General features: G+C 39.9%; 1 protein-coding gene across 6 annotated transcripts in view; it reads right to left on the bottom strand.

The window, feature by feature from the left end:
- Positions 1 to 8,459: 8,459 nt before the first annotated feature.
- LOC101741348 (cadherin-99C) overlaps positions 8,460 to 20,203 on the bottom strand; it is a 171,500-nt gene continuing 159,756 nt past the window's right edge. For all 6 annotated transcript variants that reach the window (XM_012689959.4, XM_062669108.1, XM_062669106.1 and 3 more), the window contains 8 exons: positions 19,311 to 19,606; positions 18,252 to 18,479; positions 16,614 to 16,879; positions 15,415 to 15,633; positions 13,898 to 14,024; positions 12,973 to 13,075; positions 11,740 to 12,070; positions 8,460 to 11,202 (listed from right to left, as the gene is read on the bottom strand). In XM_012689959.4, the coding sequence (XP_012545413.1) occupies positions 11,109 to 11,202; positions 11,740 to 12,070; positions 12,973 to 13,075; positions 13,898 to 14,024; positions 15,415 to 15,633; positions 16,614 to 16,879; positions 18,252 to 18,479; positions 19,311 to 19,606 (1,664 nt within the window). In that variant the 3' untranslated portion in view covers positions 8,460 to 11,108. The remainder of the gene's footprint in view (positions 11,203 to 11,739; positions 12,071 to 12,972; positions 13,076 to 13,897; positions 14,025 to 15,414; positions 15,634 to 16,613; positions 16,880 to 18,251; positions 18,480 to 19,310; positions 19,607 to 20,203) is intronic.

The following is a 20,203-nucleotide window of genomic DNA, read 5'->3' as shown; positions in this document are numbered from 1 at the left end:
TGGCCTCGGCGGCCGGCAGCAGCGTTAAGACCACTGCCGCCGACCGCGGCGCGCGCGTCGACTTCTTCTTCGTCTTCTTTTTCTTGGCGGCCACAGGCGCTCGACCCTGTTGGGGAGCAGCCTGAGACGCCGCAGTGGCCGGTGCTCCACCCACTTGGGGAGCTGTCGGTACGGCCCTCTTGGCACCCCGCCGGGCCACCACATTCCACCCCTCGTCCATGTTAGACGGGGGCGGGGGCAGCGGACGGGGTTGAGGCGCTTGCGATGTGCACTTCGCGTTAGCGCCGCCCCCCCGCTTGGCTCTGTCTCGCCCCGGGCCCGCCCTAGTAGCTGGAGCCTGTACGGGGGTGGAGCGGGTCACTGCAGCACCCGACACCGCGGCATGTGTAGACGCAGGCCGTTCAGCGTCACCAGCGACAATACGTTTCGCTTCGAGAGCCGCCAGCCCGCCACCCAGCCTTTCCATTACAGCCTGGACGGTGCGATCGATAATCTCGTCCAGGCTGTAGCAATTCGGTTCCGGCAGGCCCAAGATCCGTGGCCCCGCGGATCCCTGCTGCCGCTCGACGGCCGTCGCCTCCCTAGACCGCGGCGACGGGAGACGCGAACGCCGCTGTACCGCGCGCGATGGTGGCAGCACGGGCCACGGGTCGCCAGCCGCCGCTGAGGGACAGGGACCCCGAGGGACCCCGGAGACCAGCGGCGACACCGCCGGCACAGATGCCGGAGGAGTCCGCGACCCAGCGGCACGCGGCAACGCGGGCGACGACCTCGTCGCGGCTACCCGCTTGGTAGCAGCAACCTTGCCATCGGGCCGCTGCTGCGCCTGTAGCTGTGCTCGGAGCCTCAAATTCTCCGCCATCAGCTGCACCACCTGGTCATTGGCGGAAGCAACCGAAGGCAGAACCTTCGAGACTCGCGAGACGACTTCCCGCAGCCTGCGGCCAGCAGCTTTGGTTTTGGCACTGGTCGCCGCATACGACTTGACGGTCTTCATGGCCCTGCCTATGACCAAGGCAGGGTCCCGAAGACCGCCCTCCTCCTCTTCTGTCGTCCGCCCGTCCAGCGAGGCGACAGACATCGACGCCGATGACGGCGCCGGTGACGGTGCGCCCTTCCCCCGAGCGGGTCTCCCTTTAGGGGGCGGCATCTCCTCCGCGGCAGAGGCCGAATCGGAGACTACCACCACTTTCTCCGGTGGGGCATCCGTGTCAGAGGACGACGTTAGCCCCCCCTTCCCTTCGCGGGAAGAAACTCCCCTCGATTTCCTCTTCCGCCTGACTTTCCCTTTCGGGCCAGCCGCCTCGCAGTCGCTGACGAGCGCAGAGCGCGTCGAGCCAGCGCTGGCACACCTCGGTTCGACGGGTTTTCCGCTGCCCGTCGCACAGCCCCCGTCATCGTGGCATGCTTTGCCCCCCCCAGAATACGTGGGGCAGCATGCTCCCACCGAAGTGGAAGCACGGAGGGATTCTCCACCTAGAGTGGTACCCTCCTGGGGTAATGTTTTTTGTAAGTTTGCCATCATTCATTTCGTTCCTTTGTTATTTAACCAGGGGTCGGTCCCCTGGGACGGCCCTCACGACTGGACACCCTCCAGCCACTCATCCCATCACCGGGCACGTCACAGGCTTAGGATTAGGGCATTTTTTATAGAGGTTTGCATCCTCGCGGCCCCTACTAGGCAGCGGCCCCCGCCCCCCACCAAGTGGGGATTACGGTATGGGACAACCCTTGGGACTAGACTCCCTCCAGCCATTCATCCCATCGTCAGGTGTCAAAAACTTGGGATTGGGGCATTTTTTATAGAGGTTCGCATCCTCACGGCTCCTGCTAGGCAGCAGCCCCCGTCCCCTACTCGGTAGGGATTGCGGTGTGCTTCTTCGAAGCCACGCCGGTAAACCGGTACCCCCCTTTGGGGGGCCTTCCCCTGTAGCCGCCAAGAGGCAGCCGGGGACATGGCAACCAGCGACCGGAAGGGAGTGCCCTCCGGTTCACTTCTCATCCACGTGGGGTCTACCATTACTGACAGACCCACACGTCTGACCACGGTGTGGCCACGCCGGCGTACCGGTACCCTCCTCTGGAGGGCCTTCCCCTTTAGCAGCCAAAAAGCTGCCGGGGACATGGCCTAGCATTCAAGACGGCTCCAGAAGGGAGCCATCTCCCGCTTCACGCACCCTTTGTCCAGCAAAGGTGGGAAAACGGGAACACGGTGTGCAGTCCTCTTTGTTCACGGCACCCCTGTGCAGACAACGCTGCTCCACGGTATCGGGGTGCACGCTTAAGCCCCACCGCCGCGACAAGGCGAGACCACGTTCGGTGGGGGACATAAATCCCTTAGTATTTCTTTTTAGGAATCCCAGCATTCTGGCAGCTTTAATAACAATTGTATCAATATGTGCTTTGAATGTTAATTTGTTATCCATCATCACGCCCAAATCTCGAATTTCATTGACTTGCTGCAAAATGTCACCATTCAGTACATAACAGGATGTCATAGGGATTAGTTTTTTAGAGAATTTTATGTAATAGGACTTTTTTGTATTTAATGTCATTCCATTTAAATTACACCTCTGATAAGCATATTTTTTAACGCAATAATATTAGTTTATGACTGACAAATAAATTTTAATGCGTTTTTCGAAAGTATCGTGATTATGATTTATCGTGACTGAACAATAAAAATGTGTTTTAAAAATTTTGTACTTACGACAGTCACTGGTTAGTACACATCTTCTGTTTTTCTCACTCAAGAGCTTATAATTTGGTTTACAAACGCAGCCCGGCTTGCACAGCTTGGGGGGGGAGCAAGCAATTATCGCGCGGCTGTCGCTTGTTGGACAACAGTCGGTGGGACAGCTAGCTTTGCATTGAACGAATGTTTCATTTCCATAGCAGTAGCCTGAAAGAAGCCAATCATTATTGAAGTGAAACTTCTTTAGAATCGTTGTGATGTGATTTTAAACTCGATGAAACGAAAAAATGAAATGTGAAGTTAAAATATCAATTCACAAAGGAGCGCCCTTTACCACATACTATAAACGATGATTTACAATTATTTCTATTTAGTATGTTATCAAATCAAATCAAATGAAATCAATGGTTGGTGGTTGACCCTTGCGATTATTCTTATATTTTATAAGTTTCACTTCTACCGTGTGTGACTTGCACACACACACACACACACACTTTTTTAATTTATTAACTACTCCAACCAGAACAGAAATAGGCATGTACATTAGACATATTAAAATATATTTTTTTCTACATTACACTAAAACTTATGCCAAATCGTCACATTACGACTTAACAAAATGAAACCAAAGACCAGCTTAATTCAGTCATCCTACTTGTTTCACCAAGAAGTTGGTTTCTATGTATCCGACCCAGACGACGCCGCCGCGCCGGGGCAAAATAAAGCCGACGTCCGCCGAAACATGTCTAATCGAGTTCTCCGGATCTGCTCTTGATGCTTTTAGGTTCTTTGAACACCGGTCACCGTCCTCGTCGAACTCGTCGATTACGGTGAAGAGTTCGGCGTGTGTTTCTCGTTTAACTGCGTCTCTCGCTGGATCTTCTCAGTGAGTCGCGTCGAGTTCCGATCCGGTGGTATATTCAGCGCCGCACTGCTCTTGCTAGGGCCAGTGTTAACCATTCTCTCAGGTTGAGCCCGTGAGCTGGCCTACCGATCCGCGTGTAGTTGGAATAGCCCCTTAAGCTACCAACGATTGGGTAGGGAAAAATAAAATGGTCTTATATGCACAATACGTTTTTTTTATTTTTTTATCCTACCTATGCTGATAGCCTTGAGAGGCTACTTCAGCGTAACCTTAACTAGTAGGTGAGCTCACGGGGCTTAAACCGGAGTGATACTAACACTGACCCTAGCAAGAGCAGTGCTTCGCAGAATCTACCACCGGATCGGAAACGCGACCCACTGAGAAGATCCGGCGAGAAACTCAGAGGGCTGTCTGTGGGTTAATGTACTCGCCGAGCCCTTCATCGCAAGCGACGGGTTCGGCGAGGACGGTGACCGATGCTTGAGGTACTTAAAAGCACCGTTAATGGATCGAGAGGATCCTTAATGACGTGTTTAGGGCGACGTCGACTGTTTACCATCCGGTCCACAAGATCGGGTATGCAGTATTCATATCATGACTTACGCTACGTCAATATCAACAATATGATAGAAACTCTTGCGTGTTCAAAATGGCTCTTAGTATGAAGATTAAGAAACATTTAGTTTTTGTATGAACATTTGAGTTAGTTAATTTCATGACAATTTTACAGAAAAAAAAAGAATATATCCAGACTTCAATAATAAATTTAATAAATGCAACTTAGTAAACACCAGTACAAGATTGGACTATTAAAATATTTCATATAGAAATAATAAGGTATATATTATGTCAAAACCTAGTAAATGTAATAAGATTAACTGAAAAAAATCCTTCGTCGCAAGCGACGGGTTCGACGAGGTCGGTGAGCACAATATGAATTCGGTGATCACCTAATAATAATGTGTTAAATCCTATAGACACTGCAAGTAATAGGATGAAATAGAAGCACCTAATAGCAGTAGCTCGATAATACACGTATCCGCATTTTAAATAAGATTAGCAGGAGTTAGTGGCCACAAGTCTCCAGATCGCTGCCACCAATTTAAGACAGTGGTTCCGGAAGTGGCGCGTTGACATCAACCCCACGAAAAGCACAGCCGTGCTCTTCAAATGGGGTCGCGCTCCCGACACTGCTGCTAGTATCTCGTCACCAATTAGGCGCGGTAACTCCATTTGCGCTATTAAAAACTTTGGCCAGCCCATACTATGGGCTTCGAAGGCTAAGTACCTAGGCGTAACCCTCGACAGAGGGATGACATTCGGACTCCACATTAAGTCAGTACACGACCAAGTCGCGTTTCTACTCGGTCAACTCTACCCCATGATTAGCAAACGAAGTAAATTGTCCCTTCATAACAAGGTGACACTCTACAAAACTTGCATAAGTTCCATCATGACCTATGCAAGTGTAGTATTTGCTTACGCGGCCCGCATGCACATGAACTCTCTCCAGGTCACCCAATCCCGTTTCTGCAGGATAGCCGTCGGAGCACCGTGGTGTGTAAGGAATGTACACGACGACCTAAATTTAGTACCGATACGTAAGTATCTTAAGGAAGCGTCAGAACGCTACTTTGAAAAAGCAACGCGGCACGATAACCCTCTCGTCGTGACCGCCGCTAATTACTTATCCGACCGCGACGGGGCAATCTAAAGCCGCCGTCGCCCAAAGCATGTCTTGTCGGATCCCCCGGATTCACTCTCGGTGCTTTTAGGCCTCTCAATCATTGGCCACCGTTCTCGTTGAACACTGCGAGTTCAAACGCGAGAGCGAACTACCCATAGACAGAGCCCACTGAGTTTCTCGCCGGATCTTCTCAGTGTGTCGCGATTCCGATTCGATGGTAGATTCTGCGAAGCACTACTCTTGCTATGGCTAGTGTTAGCAATTTCTCTGAGGTTGAGCCCCTGAGCTCACCCGGGCATAGCTGGAATAGCCCTCAGGCTACTAGCAAATAGGAAGGGGAAAAAAAGGGCAAATATTGGTCAAATGAATACGAGCGGAGCAAAATTTTTTTTTTTATTGCTTAAATGGGTGGACGAGTTCACAGCCCACTTGGTGTTAAGTGGTTACTGGAGCCCATAGGCATCTACAACGTAAACGCGCCACCCACCTCGAGATATAAGTTCTAAGGTCTCAGTATAGTTAGAACGGCTACCCCACCCTTCGAACCGAAACGCATTACTGCTTCACGGCGGAAATAGGCGGGGTGGTGGTACCTACCCGTGCGGACTCCCAAGAGGACCTACCACAAATTTAAAATTAAAATTTTATTGAAAATTTTATTAAAATTAAAATTTTATTTTTTCAAACATATGTATACTTTTTGTTGATGTTTAAAACTGTAAAGTATTTGAAACGTCAGAAATAATGCAACAGAAAAAAACGAAAGATTGAACGGTAAACGGTATTTGATATTTAAAAAAAAAACTTATTACCTTAAAGCAGAACGTGGAAAAGAAATGAAAATCGCATTTAAGATATTCAAACTCACCTCTCGGTACTGTGGTAGCAGTAGACGAGCTGATTAACATCAACAATCCAACAAATAAGACCAACATCGTGGCCTTACTAACTCCGACATTTTCAAACCCGATCTTTTATACTATTATTTTATTATCGGATAGTATTTAATGCCGACTCTTTTAAGTAATAAAATAAAAAACGTGACAAGCAAGTACACAATGTTTTATTGAAAGTTAATTAATCGTATTATGTTTGTAACAACTAAAGTTTTAAAAGCGTTTCTCATTTGTAAAAGTCTTATTGCGCTTTTTAATTTAGCAGTTCCAGATCACCTAAAATGTACAATATTTGTGTTACAAAAAAAATAAGGCACGACAGTATTTTTTTTTATTTTTTTTATCGCTTAGATGGGTGCTCACAGCCCACCTGGTGTTAAGTGGTTACTGGAGCCCATAGACATCTACACCGTAAATGCGCCACCCACCTTGAGATATAAGTTCTAAGGTCTCAGTATAGTCACAGCGGCTGCCCTGCCCTTCAAACCGAAACGCATTACTGCTTCACGATACAAATAGGCAGGGTGGTGGTACCTACGCGCGGATTTACAAGAGGTCCTACCACCAGTAATTACGCAAATTATAATTTTGCGGGTTTGATTTTGATTACACGGTGTTATTCCTTCATCGTGGAAGTCAATCGTGAACATTTGTAAAGTACGTATTTCATTGGAAAAATTGGTACCCGCTTGCGGGATTCGAACACCGTTGCATCGCTACATACGAATGCACCGGACGTCTTATCCTTTAGGCCACGACGACTTCAAGTACATAATAATATTATGATTTATAATCTTGAAAATTATACATCGGCAATATTTAAAAAAAAAATATGCTCTTTTATTACCTCTTGCTCTTCATTAAATATTCATATGTTTTCTGTATCCTCACAGAACAATGCTAATACTAAATACTAAAACGCGAACATTATGAATTGGCGTGGTCGAAATTTCCGAATTCACCAGTATTATAAGTCAAAATTTAACTAATTTTATAGATTTAGTACCTAGAAATTATAAAATAATACATACACATCACGACCGATTTGCACGATAAAGGAATAAAAATTACGTCATAAAATCAGAACCATTAAATTTTAAAACATACTGATAGTAAAGTGTTGTAAACTTATAGATTCACCACACTGATGTATAGGTATATGGACAGGGTTTACAATATATCTGAAATTATGAAATTGCGAAGTATTAATTCCGCGATGAAGGGATAGCATCGTGTAATAAAAAGCAAACCCGCAAAAATTATAATTCGCGTAACAACTGGTTGTGAGCTCGCACAGCTATCCTGCGTCTTTACCATGTTCGGGCGTGGCCTTTTTACCATTTTCGGCCAACGAGTCCGTACCGTAGTACCGTTCCGACGCTGGCAGATTGCCATGTAGGTCGACGATCCTCACGAACCACGGAGCTCCGACGGCTAACCTGCAAAAGCGGGATTTTAGGGATTGGAGGGTGTCTACATGTGTGCGGGCCGCGTGAGCGAACACCACACTCGCGTGTGTCATGTCAGGTCTTAAGCAAGTTTCGTAAAGTGTCATTCCGGTAGCGGCATTTACTTTGTCTATGGGCTCTGGTGAGGGACGGAAAATTGGTGTACAGCAACTGTGACAATGAAGCTCATGTGCAGGATGCGTGATATCATCCACATTGTGATATTGCTTCGATAACGTTGTGAACTAGTCTGGTCCTTCAGTATAGTAAAAAAACCGCCTTTTCCTGAAAACATATCACCAAATTCCTGTCTTGAATGGTGGAAAAACATATCGTGAGCCTTTCGCTAACAGGATTCGATATTTTAAACCGACTTAAAAAAACAGGAGAAGGTTATCAGTTCGTCTATTTTTTAGTGTATTGCCATCAGAACTTTTTTCTAGGTGAACCGATTTCTTTCAATTAAAATCTGGCTTTTGTTAATGTTGTCAAGACCTGACCAATATTTTTTGAGTTTTCCTCAATAATGCATATTGAATTGACTTCGACGCCATTGATGATATTCTAGTTTTATTTTGGTAAATTCGTGTATTATATTGCAATAGAAACTTTGACTTCGTGTTTTAACTAGGCGATGCCTATTTTATGATGCTTATAGTAGCCAATGCCAATAGTACCCAAATACTATTGATCATGGAATCTACGCTACTAAATAATAATTGTATTTATTTAGTCTTACGGTTTTCGGGTTACTTTAAACAAACGTTTACCAGTCGGATTTGAATATCTTCAACTTTTCCAATTACAGCCATGCAATTTTATTTTGCTATCGTAGTTAGCGGTAATACGAAAAAATAAAACTGCCAAATTGATAATAAAATGTATTTATTTCAAAAAATTACAATAACAATTTCTTATTTATTTATCATATATTACATTTTCATGAAAAACATTTATATTATAAAAATATATTTTACAATCTATCATACAAAATTACAATAGGTAACGTTTAATGAACCAATAAGATTTTTAGATAATTTTGTTACCCACTTCATTTGTTTGGCACGAATAACCTTTTAAAATACAAAATGAGCATTTCTTTAGTATACTATTAAGTAAGTAAGCAGCATTAGCTAGTAAATGGAATCAAATACACTTTTTTGATCATTTTTATTTACTTCTTTCAATCTTTAGATCAAAGAAATGAGTATTTTAAATAATTCATACTCAGACATCGCCACGCCAAATTCTACATTCTTTCTGAATTAATTTACATAGTATTAAAATTTAATAATAACTGGCACATTATTCATATGGAAACTATTATAATAAATGTATTATTTATTCTTGAATATCAGCGATGGTTTAAATAATAAAAACCTTACCACGGTGACTATCCGATAAAAAAAACGCTATAAAAATATTCGTATCTTTAAATATAAGTTTAGTGTACATTACTTTAATACAAACACTTTAAAAGTATTTGGTAACGTAGATAGTGACACCTTGTAAATGGTATACAAGTAAAATATTTTTTTCAAAGGAAATTAATACATACTTTGAAATCCTTTTCGAGGTTTTTACTCATTTACAGCAAACCCCACGAGAGAGTTTACATTTTTATTCGATCTATTGACGAAGCCAGACACTTTTTGAACAAGATATGTGAATTTACATGGCAACTTGGAAGCCATGTCCAGAACACAGGGAGCTGTTTTTTTTTCTTTTTCTTTCTTCTATTGCTTTATTAGATATTAATATTGAAATATTGTGATAATTTCGATTGTTAATTTTTGCGTATAACATTTTCAAGACATGTTCATCGTCATTTAAAAAGTGCTCATATTACATTCGTTTTAAGTTACAGTGTTTTTTTATGATTTTTCTTAGTTTATCCTGGCAAGTAAGCGGTTCGAATTAAAACTTTGCAAAACCATTGACAATTTCACTATGATGCAAGCCGTGAGCACTGGCCAGAGCCAGTAGATCGATTTAAAAAAAACGTCGTTTTTTTTTCGATTCAAACCGGAAAATAGAATAAAATAAAATTACGGTCACGACTAGCGAAAAACTTTAGTGCCACGTCGATCTGTTGCATTTAGTGACATAAAGTCAATCATGATCAATGATGTAAGCTTTTGAAAATAAATATTAAAATCGCACATAATTATTTACGCAATGATTTTTGTAATGAATTCTTCAAACAATTTAGCTAAAACATTGTAATCTAAAGGTCGACTCTAAGAAAAAGAAGCTGTCTGTAGATGATTAGACCAAAAAACGAGTATTTTTAAAAATAAAAATCATTGGAATGGCGAGATATTTCCAAAAAAAAAAAAAAAGAATACAAACTAACATTCTCCTTGGGAATCCTTATTCATAACCATATTCAAGTAAACGAACCGCTTTTAAGGGCAAAACAATATTAATTTGCTACACATAACACAAACATATATCGCTTTCAATTAGTTCACACTCAGTAGGTCTAAAATAGATATAATTTTTTTTATCTGTAAACTAAATCGCTCAACCTCTCAGCTAGTGATATCTGACCATTTGAGGAATAAAAATCACTTCCAATTGTTTTCGGAAGCAATTCCTTTGCACTGTTAAGTTCCCCTCATCAAAAATATTTATCTGACATTATACACGTTACTATTCGTATATTAACATTATCTATACACTTTCTAATGCCACAATTATTTACAAGATAATATTTATAAAAAAAAAAAAAACATTACGCGCAATTTGTTCTCATTTAAAAGACTAGCCTTGGCTAAGTAAGTACCGCTAAGAAATTCGTTATAAAAATTATTATAATAATATTAAGTTTGAAGCATTTTTCAGTCGTATAATAATTATTATATTCGTTGAACACATCATCATCATCATTATACTAATTTTACGAGTTTTATTAAAAACGAAATCATAAAACAGAGTAAATAAATTTAAATACAAACTTTTTTTACAAAAGTTTTGTTAAACATATACATTTTTTGAATACGTAAATTAATAAATTAAAAGAAGAAAATTATACGAAGAATCGCTCGAGCTAATTAAAAAGAGGTTGAATATAAAAAAAAAAAATATTTTTATGGAAATGGGAGTTCATTTATGATAAAGTCGCTCAGTTCGCTTATTACAAAACCTATGTACAATTTTTTTTATGTAAAATATTTTACGAAATTAATAACAAACAACCGGAAAGAAATTAACGTTACCCTACCACAAAAATGTTGTATTTTTGTACCCCTAAACTATAGTACAAATAGATAAATATAAATAAATCATATATAACTGAAAAGATTATACAATGTATATTTATTTTTAGAAGATAATTTAATTAGATTTATAAAATAAGAATAGTCATTTAAAACGATCACAAAATAGAAGGGATATAGTAGAGCAATACTTTAAGATTTCGCTTATATTAAAACAGCACTTCACCCACTGATTGGACGGATATTTCATCTTACAATGTTCGATATCATTATTTTATTGTTTCACAAATTTCTCACTATAACTCTGTCGTAGTTTCGACAGTCGATTGATCGTATGGGTACCCAGAGAAGTTTCTTTTGCCAAATGTCACGTTGTCGTTGTCAGAGGCTCTAGAAAAAAAAAAAAGTTAGTGATCTCGCATTTCAGAACTCTCTTCGAAGAGTAGGCGGCTGTGCCTGATACGGTAACCATTTATCGCGTGATCAGAGATCAATGTCAATGTCAATGTAATATGTAATATGTCAAACGAGGTGACATTTCAAACTTTACGATTTTTGCCACCAGGGCGGATTTACTGTGCTGACACTTGACAGTTTTGACATATGTCTAAGTAATGACAAAGTTACTTTTTATTTATTTCCTATGCCTGCTATAAATCTATATATTAATACGTGAAGCAAAAATTTTGTACCCTGCTTTTGAAGAAAATTGCGCGAACTGAGAATAGATTAATATTGTTGGTCTTTATTAATATTTGTCTATACTGTGGTCTTGGTGAATAGTGGTGAATAAAATCTTAATAATGTTCAAACTTATAATTGCAATGATTATAGTCGAAATTCGATTACCGCGAGACCACTAGTTATTAACTAATTTGTATGACTGAGATAAAGATGTAATGAAATGAAAATAAATTTTATACGTACTTCTGCATTCCGGGTATATCGTCGTACGCCATTATGGGTTGAGTTTTCTTCTTGTGATTATTCCCGTTGATCTTCCTACCTAATGTGGCGGCTAATAATCCACCACCGACATTGTTATTGTTGGCACGGGGCAATGTCCCGAGAGCGTTGTTCAACGCTTGCGAGTTCGGCATCCTTCGGTTCAATGTCTGTGTGTTGCGCGCTATGGACGCGTTGTTCGCGATAGGATCGTAGTGGCTGTTGTGGAGTTTGTTCAGAGTACCCCCGTTTTCATTGACGCTCGAGGCTCGAGCTGTCGTCGCTGTTTCCGATAACGTTGGACTTCTCTCACCTGAGGTGGATAAGTTATATCGTACAATCTATACTATTATTAGTATTATAAAGAGGAAATACTTGTTTGTTTGTTTGTATTGAATAGGCTCCGAAACTACTGAACCGATTTGAAAAATTCTTTCACTGTTTGGAAGCTACACTATTCCCGAGTGACATAGGCTATAAATCTCTTTTGAAAAAAATAGGGATCCTTACTAAAACTACAATAATGTAACCCAAGGTGTAAAACAATTATTACCTAAAATATTCTTTACATCGCGTGCCCTGCGAAAACTATTGATGATAGAATAAAATAATTTACAACAAATTTGTAGAACACATTATTATTTATAAAAAGTTTAACGACAGCATATGTCTAACTATTATAGTTACGCCGCAATAAGTGTTCTTATATTTAAAAAAATAAAACAATATAATAAAATAGTACAGTATTTTTTTTTAGATAATCTATATTCAGTTTGCACTTAGGTACTGGGACAGGACTTCAAATTTCGTAAATCTTACAATGTGAAGCATAAATTCAGATTTACTTTTTCCAAGTCTCTTTTGTCAGGATTAGTGAGTACTTTGGAATTTTATAGCAATTATTTAAGAAAATAATTATACAAAAGACAAACCAATGATATTGTATTTAAAATTAAAAAAATATTTCGAAATCTTCAAATAAGTTTCATTGGCGTGTTTTTTAAAAAATCCCGTTTCTAATTATTAAGTCAATATTAAAGTAAAAACAAATAAGTAAGATATCAGACTGTAATGTCAAGTTGCATCGTGTGTAAAATATGTTTATATTTATTATATTTTATAACAGTGTGAGATGTGAATTACCTATTTTAAGAATCTTAAATTGTAACGTCATTTTCCATTTACTTGAGTTTTACAAAGGTCGAATAAACTCACCATTATCTTTGGATAAATATTGAACGTTGTGTATATTGAACGCGTGATTGTTTGGACTGAAGTCTAATTGCAGATCCGCGTCATCGACCGCCATATTGAGTACCTGTTAGAGATGCGAAATTCTATTAAAATACAAATAACACAATCTAAAATATGATTAAAACAAATAAACGTAAGAGCTAATTTAAAACGAAGATTTTTCACCGACACGATTATCTGGACGACATTAGCATCTGCTAAAAATAATTGAAGTCATGAGTGAATGAAGGGGTTAAGTACCATTTTTAAGATTTTTGGTTTTTTACATGAAATGAAGGCGTTATGTGCCTATAAACCATATTAGACCTTAAAACGACTGGTTTCAAGGCTATTTTTAGAAATTTGCATGTGTTGAAGTAGTCATTAACGAAGAAAAATTACAGATAACAAATGGTTGTTGCCAGTTTTCTCAAAATTAACAAATGGTATCATATCTTCTCTTCATCCACTCGTGTCTTCAATTGCAACATACCCCAATAACTTTTGCAACATACATCAGTAACTTTTAAAAAAAAAACTTTATCGTATCCGTATTTATTTAGTAAATTTAACTAGATCACCAAAATTGATTCTGTGTAAAACAAAAGTATTGACTATGTTATTTAGATTAAGTTAAACCTTCAAGGGCTTCTAAAAGAGGATTGAAAAATCCTTGCCAGCGCCATATCTATTTCTGGCATTGACATTGTCGATAAGCGTTAGTGAATGTTACTAATTTTATTGTTATACACACATATCGAGACATCTCCATAATTGATCCTTCTCATATTCCACTTATCCTCCAAATGGAGGTTGATAGACCATAGTAATATTTAAATAGAGATCATTTTGTATGGGTTGCGGTAAATGTTAGTAAATGTCTAGGAGAACTTGAAACTTATAGTACCTGTGTTTCATATCTCGGTGCGGGGTCATCTTCACTGGACTCGTAGCCAGACGGAGGACGAGGAGGCGGCATGCTCATACTCAGAGTTCCGTACTGTTGAACCGCTTGCTCTTTGTGTTTCTTATACCTTAGAAATGGAGTAAGAACAATTGATACATGATTTAATAATATTATGCACGTTGTAGTTATTGAAGTGAAACTTCTTTAGAATCGTTGTGATTTCAAACTCGATGAAACGAAAAAATAAGTATAGGATTCAGCCAGCGAGAGAATGAGATAGAACACATTAGACGTTCTCGGTCTCCTCTTTGTGCGACTCTTCGTAGCATCCCCACTATCGTCTACTCAACATTGTCCGTAATATGTATGCTCCTGTGTAGTGGGATAGTTAGTATATCTGTATCTATATCTTATTTATAAGTTTCACTTCTACCGTGTGTGACTTGCACACACACACACTTTTTGCTAATTAATCTGCACCATACCGATCAATAACGGTGTCATTATCATAAAGATTGCATTTAAAGAAGTATATGTCTCTTTCAATCCCCTCCTACTGTCATTCTTTTTTGGAATAAAAGATATCTGACAAAAATTTGGATTGTGGAAACGACATTTTCAAGGCAAAGTTTCAAACCATATTCGGGTGGTGGACCTGTTCGATAATTGTAGTATTTTTTTTGAGTTTTGCGAGTCCTAAACATAATTTAACTACTTTTAAGACGACATTATATTGTTATTGCGATTGATCGCAATAACAATATAAATATATGTATATAGAACAAAATAATTGGAACCTTAAATCTAAGGAGTGTACAATATTCTTTTGTTTTTAAAGTACCGTAATTATTAGCAAATAGTGATTATTGGATTTTTCAGCGCGTTCAACAATCAAAAGCTACTGCTACTATTGTATGCCGAAACAAAGCCCGTAGCCCTTTTTTCCCCTACCTGAGCTGATAGCCTTGAGAGGCTATGTCAGCGTAACCGGGCGAGTAGGTGAGCTCACGGGGCTCAAACCGGGAGCGTTGCTAACACTGGCCCTAGCAAGAGCAGTGCTTCGCGGAATCTACCACCGGATCGGAAACGCGACCCGCTGAGAAGATCCGGCGAGAAACTCAGCGGGCTGCGCGTAGCCCAAGACCGATCGTGAAAACTCCTCTCCTTGGGAATTTCTCCCTCCTCCTCGCATCATTTCCTCACTGCTGAGGGTCGTGACCATTTATGTCGACAGGATTTTGCTCCTTGTAATGTCCCGCCAGCGTCTCCGATCATTGGCCGCATGAAGGGCGTCGTGGAATGGGATCTCTAGTGTGGTGCGGATTTGGTCGAACCACCTTGTCGGACTGCGCCCGCGCAGTCTCTTTCCCTCGATCTTCCCTGTCACGAATAGTCTCTCTAAGCTATCCGGTGTTTTCCCAGCAATATGACCGAAGTACTCGAGTGCGCGGCGAAGGCAGAGTGAGGACAGTCTAGTCTTGATCTTCAGTTGAACTTAAACTAATACAAACATTTACCTGTTCCATGAGGCGCAGATGTAGATGGTGGCGACCAGTGCGGCGACCAGTACGACGGCGGCCAGGCCTATCAGGGCGGCGGGTAGGGCCGTGGCGAGCGGCGCGGCTGCTATGTGAGGCTTCTTCGGCAATTCGGCCGCTAATAAAGGAGCTCGAACTTCACTGACTGGAGACTGAAGCCGAGCAGCCACCGCTTTGTGGACCCCAGTCTCTATGGCCCTATGAAGATAAAAAAAAATGTGTGTGCAAGCAAGTCAGACACGGAAGAAGTGAAACTTATAAATAAGATATAGATATACTGACCGTCCCACTACACAGGAGCATACATATGGACAATGTTTAGTAGACGATAGTGGGGATGCTACGAAGAGTCGCAGAAAGAAGAGACCGAGACCGTCGAATGTGCTCTATCTCATTCTCTCGCCGGCTGAATCCTATACATTTATGTGTTTGTGTCTCTATGGACTTATTTTTTCGTTTTATCGAGTTTGAAATCACAACGCTTCTAAAAAATAGTATTTGAAGTCGTCGTGGCCTAAAGGTTAAGACGTCCGGTGCATTCGTGTTGAGCGACGCACCTGTGTTCGAATCCCGCAGGCGGATACCGATTTTTCTAATGAAATACTTTTGATTGTTTGTTCGGTGTATTTCATTTTTTTTTTTCTTCGATAATCAACTTTATGACTCTTCCCGACATCTATTGGCGAATAATAATACTATTTTTCATAATTGAGAGCAACTAACTGCTTTAAAGACACAATAACGCTAAGGCTATTTCAGCAGATGGCGTTGTTAAGCAACCCGAAGCCAATGAGTGTTTGGTTTAAGGTTAGACCAAGAAAATGAATTGTATATTTATATTATTTGTGCATTTTTAACTCACGTGTTCATTTACTAAATGCCTAAACGATCTTGGAATATTTCATCATGTTATCAATATGTAATTCGTATTTAAATATCATTTCTAAAAAACACAATTTATCAACAAAAAAAAACTCGGTCATCGTCTAGTAATAAATAATAATGCGAATATCATATGCTCTAAGGTTTCCCAAGTCATAAGCATAAAAATTAATTTACACCACTATTTCGACTACTGGGGAACCACTAGTATTATATAAATGTACTAGGAATATATGAGACAGAGAGATTTATATACATATAAATATAATAGGTAATGTCAATAATTGTCTACTCACTTCTGCACAGGCATAGATTCTCTAGTCAATATTTCGCCAGTACTAGGTTCGATTAGGTAGAGCCAAACGTCGGTCCCACGGCTGTCGCTCTCCAATGTACCATTCTCTCCTAGATAATGTCTCGACGTTAACTTTTCTAGGCCGGCGACCAAACCGCTCTTCTCTTCTATGACCGATAGAAGACTTCTGGCTCTCCGGCGCATCGCATCCGGATTCAAATCCGCTATTTCCAATACCAGTTGATTCTCTTTTTGTAATAAGTTTATCTGTAATTAGCATAATTATAATAATAATTATTATTTTATTGCTTAGATGGGTGGACGAACTCACAGCCCACCTGGTGTTAAGTGGTTACTGGAGCTCATAGACATCTGCGACGTAAATGCGCCACCCACCTTGAGATATAAGTTCTAAGGTCTCAGTATAGTTACAACGGCTGCCCTACCCTTCAAACCGAAACGCATTACTGCTTCAAGGCAGAAATAGGCAGGGTGGTGGTACCTACCAGCGCGGGCTCCCAAGAGGTCCTACCACCAGTAACATTATATTGTTCTGTATAAATGTAACAGTATATTGTTTTTGTATAAAGATAGATAGATACAGGTCTAGGAATAGATAGGAATATGATCTCTAAGATAAGATCTCTAGGAATAGATAGTCAGATAAAGATAGAAAGGTAGAGATAGAGGTGAGTGAAGGTCACCTCGCGTGTAGAGCTTCAGTGAATTATTGACAGGATTACATTACTGTGGTAGAGCTGTAGTTATGTATTTTGTAACAGGTTTTCGCTAGTCGCAGACATGATTAAACGTAATTTTACGGTTTAATCACACATTTATTATTGTTATTATAAATCGAGGAGTGAAAGGCCATTTGGTATAAGCGAGATTTCGCTTAAAAACGCGACATTTACCTTTGTAATTAAAGGTCCGTTTTATTTGGTATTAGCATCAACATTTCGACGTTTTTTAATTGAACTTAAATTAAGTTTACTCCATTCAAATACTAGCTGAAGATTATTTTTTTGTTATGGATTTTTTTTCAAATTTTGAATTTTAAATGGCTCTTCTGTAAGTTTTTTATTTCCCTTGCAGGCAGACGGGCATATGGCCCACCTGAAGGTGAGTGATTACTGTCACCCATGGATTTCAGCAATACCAGGGGCAGAGCCAAAGCCGCTATCTACAAAGTTGCAAAAATGTCGCTTAAGCCAAATAACCTTTCATCTGTCGTTATTATTTCCGCCATTTAGAATGCTTTACAGTGTTCCTGATGAAAAACTATTGCGTATTAATGTTTTATTTCATCTTAACTGAATAGAATTTTCAGCCCACACTTATAGGTATCATTAACTTAGTCACTACTGTAGAATTGAGACTTAGAGCTCAAGCGTCAAGATGGCGGCATTTACGCGTTAATATCTGTGAGATCCTATGAACTAGGTAACTATACTTGAGACCTTAGAACTTATATCTCAAGGTGGGTGGCGAATTTACGTTGTAGATGTCTATGAGCTCCAGTAACCACTTAACAACAGGTGGGCTGTGAGCTCGTCCTCGTCATCTAAGCATTAAAAAAAAAGATCCTATGATCACTTTACGCCGTGAGTTATGAAATAAATATGGATCGAACACTTACCACAACCGACGCTCTGGCTATATTATAGTCCTGTGGCGAATCAGGGTTGTCTCTCGCGGTCACGCTGAACTTGAACGGCAGAATGTCCTTTGGAACGTTCTCGAACGATTTTATATTGCTTATGATCCCCGTGTCCGCGTCCAGACCGAAGTACTCTTCGGCCGCTTCGGTCCACGAGTTCTTGTGGTATTCTAACTTGCCGTAAGCGCCGCTGTCCCGATCTTTCGCCTGAATAAATCGATATTTGAGTCGACTATTATCAAAGGCGGCAATCTGACTTTTGGACAATGATTGGTAAATCAGAAAAACGAATTATTGACTTTGTATTCCATTGGCAGTCACAAAACTCTTCGGAACGACATCTTAGATAAATAACAGGTTAACTATTAACCTTTATTTAATGCAGGTTTTGAACCGTATTCTTTGAAGGAGACGATTATATTCAAATAAATCTGTATTGACATATCAATAAATTTTTTTTGTCCAAATGTACAGATTGCCACCTTTGATAATAGACGACTCATTTATTGTCGAGTAAATAAAGAGTTGTTTTACACGACAAATATTGTTTGTGTATAGTATTTACGTTCGATGCTTTACCAAAATGAACTTTAAATGTACGACAAAAGATTGAAATTTATCTCACGTATAGCACTTTAAGTGAGTAATTATAAATCAGCACGCATTACTTCTTTGTTACCAGGAGTATATGATAGGCATCTAATAGCTTTTCTCATAGTCTGCACATTCAAAAATGACTCGTGTTAGTCTATGTAAAAGTATTTTTTTTAATATTTAAAAGTAGTTTTTTATATTTAATCAACGAGAACGATCTATTCAAAAAACCGTGTGTTTTCAATAGTTCAACTATTGAAAGCTTAATTAATTAAATCAATCATTTAATAATTAATTGAATAATTAAATTTAAATAAAGTTGAATATCTTTTTTTTTTCATTTACATAAAATTAATTTTGAGTAAATTTAAATTAAACTAAATAAATAATAAGATAAAATTATTAACAAAATTTCTTTTTATTTTATTTTAAATTTCATCTCACCTTTACTTGAAGAACGTTGGTGCCCAGAAGCATCTCTTTATTGACAATAGCGAAGTATTTCCCTTTCGCGGCGGCCACAGTGGACTGTTCGTTGAACACAAACACGGGGTGGTTGTCATTGACGTCGGTCACATGAACTTTGACGAGCGCTCTACTACTGTCGGGGTTGATCAGACCCTGTATGGACTCCAGTTGTACTTCCAGAGAATACTCCGATAGTGTCTCGTAGTCTAGCGAACTCGTGTTAAGGTATATCGCGCAGTCGCGGTCTTCTGTCAGCTTCACGTAGAATATCCCTGAATAAATCGGTTAGTATAAGTCGTCGTGGCCTAAAGGATAAGACATCCGGTGCATTCGTATGTAGCGATGCACCGGTGTTCGAATCCCGCAGGCGGGTACCAATTTTTCTAATGAAATACGTACTCAACAAATGCTCACAATTAACTTCCACGGTGAAGGAATAACATCGTGTAATAAAAATCAAACCCGCAAAATTATAATTTGCGTAATTACTGGTGGTAGGACCTCTTGTGAGTCCGTGCGGGTAGGTACCACCACCCTGCCTATTTCTGCCGTGAAGCAGTAATGCGTTTCGGTTTGAATGGTAGGGCAGCCGTTGTAACTATACTGAGACCTTGGAACTCATATCTCAAGGTGGGTGGCGGCATTTACCTTGTAGATGTCTATGCGCTTCGGTAACCACTTAACACCAGTTGAGCTGTGAGCTCGTCCACCCAACTACAAAATGAAAAAAAAAGGTTTTGTTTAAAGTAAGGATGAGCAACACGCGGCCCGCCAATCATTTCTATAATTGAAATTTATTTTATCGACCTTCTCCCATAAAATCGTTTTTCTGTTGTTTTCTTAATTGTTTTTATTAAAAAAATAATGTT

This window comes from Bombyx mori, chromosome 6, assembly GCF_030269925.1.
Source record: "Bombyx mori chromosome 6, ASM3026992v2".
Lineage (NCBI taxonomy): Eukaryota > Metazoa > Arthropoda > Insecta > Lepidoptera > Bombycidae > Bombyx > Bombyx mori.
This window is presented reverse-complemented; position numbering and strand designations above follow the sequence as displayed.